Source organism: Rhinolophus sinicus, chromosome 9, assembly GCF_057876585.1.
Source record: "Rhinolophus sinicus isolate RSI-liver-muscle chromosome 9, RSI-T2T, whole genome shotgun sequence".
In the NCBI taxonomy this organism is placed as follows: domain Eukaryota; kingdom Metazoa; phylum Chordata; class Mammalia; order Chiroptera; family Rhinolophidae; genus Rhinolophus; species Rhinolophus sinicus.
The window spans coordinates 30,237,057-30,251,055 of NC_142509.1; the positions used below are offsets into that span (position 1 = coordinate 30,237,057).

The 13,999-nt window shown below is 43.7% G+C and overlaps 1 protein-coding gene across 3 annotated transcripts in view; it reads right to left on the reverse strand.

Moving 5' to 3' along the window:
• FBXW8 (F-box and WD repeat domain containing 8) overlaps positions 1-13,999 on the reverse strand; it is a 106,830-nt gene that overhangs the window by 8,929 nt on the left and 83,902 nt on the right. For all 3 annotated transcript variants that reach the window (XM_019753955.3, XM_019753956.3, XM_074321827.2), the window contains exon 8: positions 7,768-7,895. In XM_019753955.3, coding sequence (XP_019609514.2) covers positions 7,768-7,895 — 128 coding nt within the window. The remainder of the gene's footprint in view (positions 1-7,767; positions 7,896-13,999) is intronic.

Consider the following 13,999-nt stretch of genomic DNA (forward strand, 5'->3'; position numbering starts at 1 on the left):
ACTCTATAATTTACAGTTTGGCTGCTAAGGAGACAAAGGCAAACACAAATTTGGTCCAGAAGTTCAAAGTTTGCCATCTGTTTTCCTATTGTATTTAGACACCAGCATGGATGGCTCCAAACAAAATAAACAAATATACCAAAAGATGCAGCATTTGTGTGTTTTGTACAACCAAGGAAAACAAAAATGGGACAAAAACAGACTCGAACTTGTCCCCACAGGAAAAAGGAAAAGCATTTATATGGCATCTCCTTCGAGAGACATCACTCGGGTTTCTGGTCGATAGACAGAAACTGCAAACACCAGTGTGCGAAGCCCACATGAGCGTGCGAATTCGCATTACGGACCTGTGTCTGCCTGGAATGTCTGACAGCATGCGGCACCAACCTGAACCGCAGCATACCCTGGCAAGGCCTGTATCCTCAGCACGCAAATCAAATACTCAGCACTGGGAAACAGGTAGCACAGCAAATGGGCCCCAAAGTATGCCAAGACAACTGAATCCAGGGATAAAAAGCCGCCAATAGTAGGTACTGTGAATCCCTATCGTAGCGAGTATTTCATCAACTTCACCCGTTGAAAAGAAAAATAATTGGTCCGAAAGCTGTAATTGTATTATGTTTAATATTCATGGTTGGGTTTGGAGGGCTGTTCCAACACTCCCTCTCTTCAGCCCCTCTCTAATGAAAATCGCACCATAGGAGTCGGCTCTAGCCCGCCAATTAAAACAAAAGACACCAGAACCTTCCAAAGACTCCAACAGAGGAGCATCCATCTGATGGGCAGGAAAACGTGCTGGAACGGAGAGGGAGGCACGCTCTGGTTGGTCCTGTGCTAAGAGCTTTGAATAACTTATTACAACACTTGCAGATGGAGCAGATACAACATTTACGCCCCACTCACTCTCTCTCTAACAGCAGGCAGCAGAAGCAGAAGCACACCACAACTTTATATTTGTCAGGGCAGGAACTAAGTGCTAAGACTCTTTGATTGGGGGTCACAACTCAGGGCTCGATTCCCACTGCTTTGGATTAAATCGTCCCATATAATAACAGGAAACTGCACTTGGTGGTGAAGATGAAGCCTATTCCGACTCTGGCCCGGCAGTTTCATTAAGAGGGACCTGACCTTCAGCTCTATTTCTATCCAGAAAATAAAGGGAACAAGCAAGAAGGCATTAAAACATAGGCTTTTTAATAAAATGACCAAATTAATCAAGAAAACTAGTATTTTTTTTTTTAAAGAAATCAATACAAGATTCTGTTTTGTCTCACCGGACCTAGGTTTTAAAGAGGATTTTAAATATAATCTTATAGGCCAAAATCAATAGCTTTATCTATATAGCACTGATGATGGCCTTTAACGAATGATTCATTTGAAACAGCAACTAGAAAAGCAGCCCAGCTCAATCCAACGAGGCTTTGCTCTGTATATTGCCCATAAAGGGTAATAAAGCCTTCAGACTGATCACTCAACCTTCCTGGACCTGTTTCCTCACGGGTCAGCTCTGCTCGATCGAACATTCTGCGTCCATAACAAGCCAGCCCATGACACTACGTGTGGGCGTGAGGCTTTATATAACACCAAGCTAATAAGGCACATGATCCCAAAGTGAAAACACGGAAACATTTAGCTTACTTTAATATCCTTTTAAATTTTAATCAGATGAGTATACCTAGAATAACCCCTCGATTTTATGGCCAATTGATTTTCAACAATGGTGCCAAGACAATTCAATGGGGAAAGAATAGTTTTTTCAACAGATGACGCTAGGACAGGGGTATATCCACATGCGAAAGAATGAGGCTGGACTTCCACCTCACACCATATACAAAAATGAACTCCAAATGTATTGTGACCTCATTGTAACAGCCAAAACCTTAAAAATTCTTAGAAGAAAACATCGGGGTAAATCTTTGTGACCCTGGGCTAGGAAATGGCTTCTTCAATACGATACCATCAGGACAAGTGACAAAGAGATAAATTGAACTTCATCAAAAGTAAAAACTTTTGTGCCTCAAAGGATACCATCAAAAGAGTGAAAAGACAACCCACAGAATGGGAGAAAGTATTTATAAATCATATCTGGGGGTTGGTATCTGGAATATATAAAGCACTCTTACAACTCAATAAATAAGAAGACAACCCAATTAAAAAATAGGCCAAGGATCTGAATAGACATTTCTCCAAAGAGTCCAAAAAGCACATGAAAGGACGTTCAGCGCCCTTAGCCGTCAGGGGAATGGAAACCAAACCACAAGGAGGCACCACTTAGGACAACCATTAGGACAGCTCAAGTCAGAGACAGTAGGATAACAGATACTAGTGAGGATGTGGAGAGATTAGAACCCTTATGCACTGCTGGTGGGAGTGTGAAACGGCAAGGCCACTTCAGAAAAGAGTCTGGCAGGTCCTCAAATAATGTTACCATGCAATTCTATTCCTAGGTATATACATTTTATATCTATATCTATATCTATATCTATATCTATATCTATATCTATATCTATATCTATATCTATATCTATATCTATATATATATATATCTCCAAGAGAACTGAAAACACGCAGCTACATAAAACTTGTACTTGAATGATCAGTATTCACAATAGTAAATAAATGTAAACAACCCAAATGTTCATTAACAGATGAATAAATAAATGGGGCATATTCATACAATGGAATATTATTTGGCTACAAAAAGGAATGGAGTAGTGATCCATACTGCAATACAGGTTTATCTTAAAAACACTATGCTAAGTGAAGACGCCAGTCACAAACGGTGGCAATTCCGCTTCTATGAAATGTCCCAAACAGACAGATCCCTAGAGACTAAAAGTAGATCAGTGATTGCCTAGAGCTGGAAGGGTTGGGAGGAAATGGAGAGTCACTACTAATGGGTACACGGTTTCTCTTTGGAGTGATGAAAATGTTCTAAAATTAACTTGTACAACCTCATGAATTTTACATTGAATTGTACAATTTACATTGGTGAATTGTAGGTATGTGAATTTTATCTCAATAAAGCTGCTAACAATGTTAAAAATGAACTTGATATTATGGGGGAAAAGCAGCGGGACTTTCTGGTACAGTGAATGCTGACTTGGCAACCCACTGACAAGCTGACATACGCCCTTACCCCCCATTCTTATTTTGATTCTTCCCAGCAGACCCCTAATAAGCGTCTCCATTCTAGACTGCTGAATTCATCAGAAGAGCGTGAGCAGATCACAGATGAGAAGACCGAGAGCTACAGAATGGGAAGGGGCCTCGTTTACCACAGCCCTCTACTGCCAACTATGGCGTTTATTTAAACCACTGAAAAGAAAGTGGGAGTTCTATTCTGGCCAAGATGGAGTAAGCCCCAAACTGCCTGTCTTCTGCCGACTACAACCAAAACCTCTGGACAAAACATAAACAGCAAATTCCTGAGGACTCTGGAGAGTTAAGTCAAGATGGTGGATTGTGGAGGAAGTGGCCACATGAGGAAAGGGTTTCCCATTTTTTCCCCTTTTCTCTGTCTTGCCCTGAGTGTGAGCTCCAGTAGCAGAGCTGTGTGGTGATGCAGGAGCTAAAACTCCAACAGAAACTCAGTCTTTCTGAAGGCCAAGGAAAGGGGCCTCTGCAATCCAAAGAATGTGTGGGGGGGGGGGGGGGGGGACTCTTTCCCCCTCTTTTCTTTGTGGCTTTGCCCCAGAGACAGTCCCCTCGTCACAGGACTGTAAAACTCTGGGAGAATCCCCATATGCTGGTCAGTGGCCCAGGGAAAGAGTCCCTGAAGGCTGGAAAGTGTAGGGATGAAGAGAGGCAATGGGAGGAGGGGAGCCCACTGTGTAGGACCCCACAAGATCCCAGGCTCACCTCTGAGCTGTGCAGGACAGACCCAAAGCAGCACAGCAGAGGCTCTGAGAACTCAATGCGGTTGAATTGCCATCTGACCACCACCTGAATGGCTCATGTGTGGACAGAGCCACAGAAGCATGGCAAAGGCTTTGGAAATTCAACTGACACTGAGATCACCACCCACAGAGGGCAAGACAGGACTTGTAGTCTGAACCTAACCGGGGTTATTACCTGTTTAAAAAAAAAAAATCTCCAGAGGATTATGTAATAGGATCCACAGTGGACACAACACAACATTCAAAATATCCAGGATACAATCCAAAATTACTTACATACCCCTCCCCCCCAAAACAAAAACAACCCAGGTAAATGTGACCCATTCTCAAAGGTAAAAACGACGAGCAGGTGGCAATCCTAATGTCACCCCAATGTTGGGAATCATCAATGACTTTCATGTGGGTCTTGTAACTATATTCCATGAGTCAAGGTAAAATGGTACGAAAGGATGACACTTGGAGCAGAGAAGTAGAAACTATGAAACAGAACTGAACGGAAATTTTGAATCACAAAATATAAAACCGTTAAAGTACAAACCGCACTGGACGGGCTCAAGAGCAGGATGGAGATGACAGCGCAGTCAGTGAGCCTGCAGTTAAGTTAAGAGACACGACGCAATCTGAAGACCAAAAAGTAAAGTTTAGGGAAGAAAATGAACAGAGCTTCAGTGACCTGCAGGACAATAGCAAAGGGTCTCACATTCACATTATTGAAGCCCCAGAAGGAGAGGAGAAAGGGATTAGTGCAGGGAAAAAACTATTTGAAGAAATGGCCAAAACCTCCCCAAATTTGGTGGAAGAGATAAATGTACAGATTCTAAATGCCCAGTGAACCCCCAAACAGAGCTTAATTAGAAAACAAAAACCAAGTGGTCTATTTCCTGCAGACTTTCTCTTGCTAACCCACTGAAGCTTCTCACTAATGCTCCAGTTCCTAAGCTATTACTTCATTTTTGCCTTCACTGGACAAATACATACTTTCATTGAAAACACCACTGACAGTAAGAAGCACTGTTACTTTATGTGACGTTTTAAAATTCGGCCAATTAATTTTAAGACGCCATTGTGAAAGATACATCCTGATTTCACCGATAAGAAAATACAAGAAGGAAGAGAAAAGTACATCTCGGGATAAATACAAAACATACCGTGTTAAACACCCACTGAGCACTGGAAGACACTGTGGTGAGCGGAACAGACTCAAGCACCCAGTCCTAATACCTAATTGACACCAGGCGGCTAACATTACTCGTTCTTTCCGCTTGGTTTAGAAGACAAAATTTGCATTAAAAAAACTCACTGCTCTATAGCATTAAAACTCTTGTGCAAAGCCACCCCAAGCCCCTCCCCACGTCATAGCCCTTCTCTACCAGCCCGGGAAAAGCACAACCCAGCGATACCTCAGTTTCCACCCTAATCAGCCTCTTAATCTCCATCAGACTCAACTAACTTATCCTCTGTTTGTGTTTTTTTTCTGGAAAGGGTGACAAGCTACGTGAGCTATTTTCTTCCATTTTCATTTCTGCCTATTTCCTGCCCCGCCCCCCAAAAACTTGCAAAATTAGACCCTTGCCAACTAAATCAAGCTGATTTCCTTATTTGAACGAAAACTATTTTTGTCTTAAGCTGGGACAGTTTTATGTATCTTTAGAGTCCATTTCACCCTCAAGTTATTTATAAAGTACGAAGAAAATGCACTGGAAATTCAGTTTTTTAACAGAAAAAAAGGAGATTCTAGGTTTTTAAAAATTGCATCAGCCATTAAGTAACAGCCAAGGATGTAATTCTTTTCACAGTCTTTGACCCCTTTCACCCACTTGTGAAATAAAACATAAGCTGTACAACCCTGGGCGTGCCTCTCAGGAAATCCTACTCATAGCTATTTAAGCCTTTGGGAAAAAACCCCACAAGACCTCCCTCTACTACATTGAAAAGTGTAGATTCCTTATTCCTTCCTGTTTCCACATGTACGATTTTTTAACTCCTGTGTTTCAAATTCTAGTGCTAACACTGCTATTCTGATGCCTAAAGAACCTTCCAGGTGACGGTGAGCCCATGATGTCCCAGCAGTAGTCAGAGAGCTGGTACACAGATTTAGAACAGCCCTGATGAAACGCCACTTTGGATAGCCCCCGCCCCAATTCCAAGTCACTAGTCTGTTCTTTTCATCCACAGAGACGGAGGGGTTTAAAAAGAAAAGAACATTGCTTACTAATAAAATGGACTTCACGTGGTCAAAGGTGGATGTCAAAATGACCATGAGCTCTCGTACACTGAGCATTTAGCTCCTCTCCTGGCCATGGGCACATAATCAGGCAGCCCAGCCTCAGAGGAAAAAGTCAGCGTTCCTAGTCTCCTAAGTGTCACGACCACCTGGGTCTGACTGTTGTTCTAGAGCTAAGTGAGCTGAATGATACAGAAACGGAGGTCTCGTCTCTGGAACACCATTTTGGTTTCCTGGGAGTCGAGCTGTGGCTGACCACCTAAATGGCCATGCTGTAAACAAACTCTGAAGCACAACCTACAATCCCAAACGCTTCCATCTGGATGCCCCAAAGAGCCCTCTGCATTTGCTCTCTTGGAAAGCGAGCCGCTACTAGGTCCCTGTGGGGAGGGACCTCTCAGATAAGCCTTTGTACAGCTCAGTCTGGAAACTAAACCGTGACAGTAAAACTACAAAGCGATGGGTTTCATTTACCGTACCACATGTGGGGCCACTGATCAAGCCTAGCTTTTTGAAGAGAAAAACTGGACCCACATGGAAGAGTTCAGTGCTCAAGCCTCGGAAATATCAGCCATTTTCGGAGGCCTTGGGAAAAAAATGATCCAGTATTTTCTTTCAGCAAAGGTACTCGCATTTTCTTTTGGCTCTAAGGGAAGGGAGCGGTAGAGGGGTGAAGGTCAGGAGTTGAAAATATTATTTGACAAAATAATTATTTGTGCAAGCTGCTGCACTGGAGCCACAGAGATCTAGGCTTTGGCACGAAGGCGTACCCCACTCCCGATCTGATCCCCCCACGAGCAGCCTGCCACCTGCAGCCTGGGGCCGGGCCCGGGGGAGGGGGTGCTGGCAGACCCTGGCCTCCAGCCAGGCTACCTCTCTTCAGGGCAGTGGATCAGACATGGCAGATAACCAGCCAAAAAAAAAGAAAGGAAAAGACAAGGGGGAGAGGGGACAGGGAGGGGAAAAAACCTAAAATTTGGACTCAGAGAGTCTTTTCAAACACTTTAATCCTTTCGTGCTGATGGTTCCTGGAGCGTCCGTGGCTGGCACTGGACTCTGTACCGGGAAAATCCGAGTCCCTAAGCCAATGCGTTAAAGAGAAGACTGCTAATCAGCTAAATAGAAACTGGAATCTGTTCACATAAAGTCTCTTTTTTCCCCCATCACCAGAGGGACACCACAGTGTTCTGAAATACACTCTTGACATCATTTGGCAGGCAACCCTATTTTGTTGAACATGATTCATCCCTTAGGTTATTGTTTTTAATATTAGAAAGTGAGCTTTTAAATGCCAAACAAATTTTGCAGCAGGGAGACAAAAGATATTCCAAGTGGTCTCACTGGACCTTCCACCAACTGCGTCCACCAAATGGCTTAAAAGACAACCTTCCCATGGTGTTTCAGAAATGAGGCAGAGACACGGCTCCGTCCAACTATTACCTAATACGAGACTTTGTTCTCCAAGTTCACAGAGACAGTATTTATGGGATCGGGGCTGAACTCAGGTGGCCAGGCTGTGTGTGCAGTGAGGATGGAGGAGTGGGAACCGCAGAGGAAATGGGCGAGCACAGTGGAGGAGGCCGGGCGCAAGGCCTCGGCGGGCGCTGCGGCGGCTACAGCTGGCTGCGGGGTACTCAGACGTACCTCCTGTCCATGTTGCCACTGACCATGAGACTGGGAGGGCTGTCCCTGAGGTTGACGCACGTGAAGTCGCCCAGCGCATTGCCCAGCTTCGAGAGGCAGCGTTCTGCTTCCAGGCTGTACACCAGGATCTGGGGAGGAAGAAGATGCAATGGGCCATTACAATCCCGCAGACTCCCGTCAAACACGTGTCACTGCAGCGTGGCCCAGGGCAGCGTCATTACCTCAGCTCCCATTAAAGACGGTCTGCCACGAAGTATCCTGACCTTTTCCAGGTAACGATATGACAGGGAGATGGCTGGTAGAATGACAGAAGGACATGCAAAAGAGAAGAAAGGAAAAGCCAGAGCATTCCTCAGGCCCAGGTGCAAACAAACTCAAAGGACACAAAGAAAAATGCCAAGCGAGGAAATTAGGTTTCCCAGTTTCCTAACACAGAACAAGAGGCGTGGAAACTAAGGTCACTGGCTGCTTCTGGTTGGGAATTAATGGGGACGTTAACAGATCCAGAAAGTTGCGGCAGAGCCGGCATGGGTTCTCTTTTCCCCCTCTCTTTATTTATACTACTGGAGGTAAAACAAAAGTCCTGTACAAGTACCCCGGTAGATGAAGCTTGCGTAGTAAACCACTCGATGATTCCTTTAGACTAAACTACAAAGTCCGAGTCCCAAATGTTTCTCTCTTCGATCACTCTCCACTTGCCAATTTTAGGAAGCTCTGTTCCACAACGTATGAGGCAAATAAGACATTCTTCGTCTCTAGACAATGTACTCATTGAATGTGAACACTTCCAGTGACTTCTCTCCAGCAAAAAGAAAAAATAAGGATGACTCATAAATAATCTTTCTGAAAATTATTTAAGTCTTTTACTAAAAAAAAAAAAAAATCTTAGTAATTCAATTCCATTTGATTGACACTAAATGCCTGCTATGGGCCAGTCACTGTTGTAAGTACTGGGGACACAGTCCTTGTCCCAAAATTCACAGTTCAGAGGCCTCCTCATTCATACACACGCACGCACGCACACGCACACGCACACACACACCCGTGCATACATTGTATTCTGTGGACCATGTGGTTAAAATTAATCACTGAGCTCCAAAGTTTTAATATCAGTGTTTTGTAGGGAGAATCTCCTCTCCTAGCACACATGCTAAAATGGGTTTTTTTTCCCTTGTTAACCTACTCATTTATCAGCTATTAGGACACAGTTCTTATTTTAGTACTGAGAAGTTAATCAACTGTCTCCAACGTGAATACCAGCGATCTCACTGTCAACACACATTTCTAACAACGGAATCCTTGGGAATTCCTAATAGTACAAACAACACTATAATGTTATATATAATGCTAACTAATTGTTGCTAACAGCATCTGAAAGGGAAGAGTGTGCACTTGCAAAATTTACAATGGCTTCTTAATCCATAAGACCAGAGAGCAAGCTAAAGTTCATTTTTCTTTTCATGCAGTTGAAAATACAAGTTTCTGAGAAAATTCCCACAATTCTAAAATACCCAAAATAAGATTATCCTTCCAGGTAAGAACACAGAAATAATAAAATCTATCTACAGTGAAAACCTAAAAAGTGCATTAAATCAGCTCCTAGAGGGAGGGGAAAAAAAAACCCAGTAACCTCGGTCTGTCATGAAACTAATATTCTGCATTTATTACCATTATAGGGCTTTCAATAGGGTTCTCAGACTCAGTATCTTCTTGTTTTTAAAATACTTCAAGTTTTATAGCAGGAAGGTAGGCCTTTAAAATATAAAGTGTCTATGGTAAATATAAAAATTAAAATCTGATACTAAGTCAGTTCCTATCCTTTACTTTTTCTAGAAGCTCTTGACAAGTGGATGGATCATTTCGGAGTAATAGAGTGAGATCTCATCCCTCTCGAAAAAGACTGCAAATTCATCATAAAGACATCTAAGTTAGTCGTCAGGAGTCAAGTATTTTCTAAAATGTTTAATAATTCAATGAATTAGAACTATCTGAAGAGTACCTTCACCATTACGTTTAGTTAAAGACCACAGAGATTAGAAAACACATTACCCATCTCCAAGGCAGGTCTTTCCATGTTACAAGTCCCTTAACGACCTTTACCATTTCTCCCTCCCTCCCTCCCGCACTCTCTCTCTTTTAATAAGGTTGAGCAAATGGGACTTCATTTTATCTGATTGCCACAGACTAGTGAGATTAATTATTCATGCTCACACTCTCCCCCTTGTTAAGACCATGCATTAGACTAATTTTTCTCTTTATTGCCCTAGTTGGGTGAATCTCCATCCATGGCACTTGACTCACTCTCAGAGGCGTATGGATATGCTGGAAAGAAGGAAAAAAAACTACCCGTAGTGAAAATCTTGGAGAAAATATTCTGCCCTAATGTGACCGCCAAATCAATAGACGTTGCTGGAGATTTTTTTCTTTTAAGTAGCAAGTGTATATTACAAAGAGCTTAAATAGTGATTACTGAGCAAATCTTCATAGGAGTTAGATGTTTCTTTGAGAATTACCTAAGACGACTAAGCCACGTTAAGACTGGTGTGTATTTGCAAAGATAACTATGGGTGGTTTTCCCTTCTCTTTAGCTTCCAGGTAAATCTTGAGGGCACTGGTGGAAACAAGTATTGTTTAAAAAAAACTTTGGCAGAAAGTTTTCTTTAGGTCTGCTTTTTTCCTGCTTAGAGATCTTCAAGTATTTTTAGAACTCCTAACCTTAGAATCCTTTCAACTTTGTCAAAGTTAATTTAACATAATAATGTAACAAAAAGTGGTAATCTTTTGTATACCCGTCTCTCAGAAATGACCACTTGAAAGCTTAGCGTACGTACGGTTAGACTTTTTCTATACACATTTGTCTTGTGTCTGTCTGCTCCCACCCCCGTATGTCTGTATAAATTATTCTTTTCTCTGAATGGCATTATTGTTCTAAGATTTGTTTTTCCTACCAGATAACGTGAGAGTTCTTTCCTTGTCAGTACCTACAGATAAATCTTGTTCTTCATGATGGTGGCATAGGATTTCTCTATGGCTATATAATTCCATACTGATGGATGTTTGGGTTGTTCCTCATTTTTCAGACAAAATAAAGAATGCTGTAACTCGCTCAACGGCCAGTCAACAGTATTTATGAATCATCTTCTGTGCAGTGGGCACTGGAATGAACGGGGCCAGCGGATGACGTGCCGAAGCCTCAGCGTGCTGCCAGCTGAAACAATCCACCTCTCCGCCAGCTGGTGCACGGCCGCCAGCTGTCCTGCTCCTCCATACGTGGGACTTGCCTCTCGGAGGAGACCCACCTTCCAGCCATGTCCTAGCAGCTGGTGTTGTCAGCAGCGGGGGCAGCAGTGCAGTGAGGAAAGAGGTGGCCACCAGAGGCCCAGCACCCGGGAAGCATCAGCCACTGCCCTGTGCGGGCGGGCCCTGCGTGTGACCACGTGTGACCTGGGCCACCGAGTGTGCTGGAACGGACTTTCCAACAGACCATCAAGGAAAGAGCTGAGATGTGGCATCTGTCAGTCACTGCAGTGGGGTGGGCTTAAGGCAGGCCAACTTCCTCCTTCACCCAGTCAGAACTGGATTTGGCACTGCAAACACTTCCTAAAATCTAGGAGTGCTACCACCCTCGTTATTAAATAGCAACCACTTGCCTACAGAAATCACTATGAAGAGATCAGAGACATGCCGCCCCAGTCCACGACAGCGGTCATGTACTGATGAAGAAAGGAACCCGATCGCGTTTTCTCTGACTTTACGAAAACAGTGAGTCTTCCTCACACTCCTGTCTGCCAACAACAGAATCGACCCGGCCAGCCGCTCACCTCCCGAGAACCCCAGCACTGCCCTCCTAAAGTGGTGAGGAGTGGTCAGAAGGCTTCCTTACAAGACGACAGCATTTAACAAGGCTTGTGAATGAAAGCTAACTTGTCTGCCACCATTTTCAAAAAAGAGAAGGGACAGAGCAAAAGATCCGGAGATGCTGGCTGCACTGGAGCAGAGCAAAAGCTCAAAGGCAGGGGAGCAGCTTTGATTCAAATTCTTGGAGACGACAAATCTACCCACTTTCTTTTCTGAGCCCTAATAACCCACCTCCATTGCGACCACAGATATTTTGCTCTTCTGAAGGGGGCAAATCATGATAAGAAGCCAAATTCTAGAGAGTCAAGCAAATAACCCACATGCTCTCCTCTTCCATCGCTGTCACACTGATTTTGTGCTATGTTTGGCCCTTCACACACAGGGCTGGTTCCCTCTTGTCCGTGCTGAAGGCGTTCACCATCTATACCCTTCATCTGGTATTCCCACGGTGCCATCTTCAACTTAAGCGTTGGCTTCCTCTGACTTTCTCCCAGACCGTGGTTCTCAGACATGGGAGGGGAGGAGATTCACTGAGGAGGCTGATTCTAGCAGGTCGGCTGAGGCTGTTACCAAGCTCACGCCCCATGTGTAAGACACTGGCCTAGACTTTGACTACACGTTCCTGGGGAAAGAAACCCTATCGTTCATTCTTGCAGCTTTAGTTAAGGACCCAGCAAGTGCCAGGAGCTCAGTAAGGCCCTGTAGACTGACCGACACGCTATCAGGTAAACCTAGAGCTTGCCACAGTCTGGGACACAATCAGTACTCAGATATGCCTTGTTTTGCTTAACACATGCCCCCATTACTGGATGCCCAATCTTGCTGCTGGCTTGTACAAAGGAGCCACTTCATCCTACTCAAAATAGAAGGCGGTTCCATAGATCTCTCTCCATGGTATCCAGATTCTAGAACTCCCAAACTATATCCACTTCTGTCAATACGGCAGACAAGAATGTCTGGAAAACCCTCCTGTTTCTAAACGCCGGAAACACTAGGTAAGATTTGGTGTGTTAATAAAAATTCCTTCAACCATTATGCTCACCTTCTAAGAAATCAGAGAAATTCTGAGGAGCCAAAAATGGAGAGCATGAAAACCAGAAAGGAAAGTGAGCTCTCATGCCAGGGATACTCTGAGGGTATCACCAGTGTCGGGAGCCTAGAGAACTGGGAACAGGAGGCAAAGATCCCAGCCAGCACCAGGTGGAACAGCAGAACGGGGACCTCTGCATAAAGCTGGGGTCTTGTGCAGCTGTGTATTCTCAGGAAAAAGCAAATGGGGGGCGGTGTAATCTGTTCTTAAGCGAACAGGGCCTACCCAGAAGCTTGTCTGCCTCCGGTTCAGCTCAGGGTGGAAAATGTTTGCCCTGGGGTCTGTCATCGCACGTCTGCCCTCACACAGGTTGAGTTTGAATTTCTACTACCTACAAGGCCAACAATCCCCATGCCCAGTAATTAGTCTCAAGTATTTTCAGGTTGGTAACATGCCCTCTGGTACCTGGCAGAATCTTCTCAGGAGGAAAACCCTTTCAACTCAGGCCCCTTAGGAGACTGACAAACCGACATCTGCCAAATATGAGCTCATGATAAAAACAAAATTGCAAGTACAGAAAGAAACACCTCATCATAAGTGACAGGCAGAAAACAAACAGACGAATTAGACTTCCAAGGATATCAGATGAAGAAAATGTTTATACAAACAAAAGAGTACAGGGGTCAAAAACAGAAAACTAAAACACGCTGAAACACAAAACCAGAATTTCTAGACATTAAAAAGTCAATGGATGAGTTCAACCAGTAATTAGACGGAGCCCAAGAGAGAATTCTGTGAACTGGAAGATAGATTTTAAGGAATTATTCAGAATGCAACAGAGAAAGAGAAGGAAAATATGAACGAGCAGTAGAGAGCACAAAGAGACAACAAGCTGGTCTAACACACAACTAGTCCAGACAGAAAGAAGACAGAAAATGAGGGACAGGAAAATTTTGACAATGGCTGAGAATTTTCTACAATTGAAGGAAGCACACAAAAAAATCCCAAACGCGAAAAATAAAACTAAATCCACACCTAGAGGCAGAGTGAAACCACAGAAAATGGAAGACAAGGAAAAGACCTTAAAAGCAGCTGAAAGAAGAGAAACGGTCCTAGGAGGGAATGACAATTAGACTGACAGCCAATTTCTCAGTGGCATCCATCGAAGTCACAACCAGTAATCTCTGCAAAGGGCTGAGAGAAAGTAACTGTCAACCTAGAGTTACAAAGGACTCGCCAAATTACCTTAGAATGAGGGTGAAATAAAGAGTTTGGGGGGATAGAAATATGGAGAACACTTGTGGCTAAGAGACCCTCACTAAAGAAACTTCTACAAGACTTTTG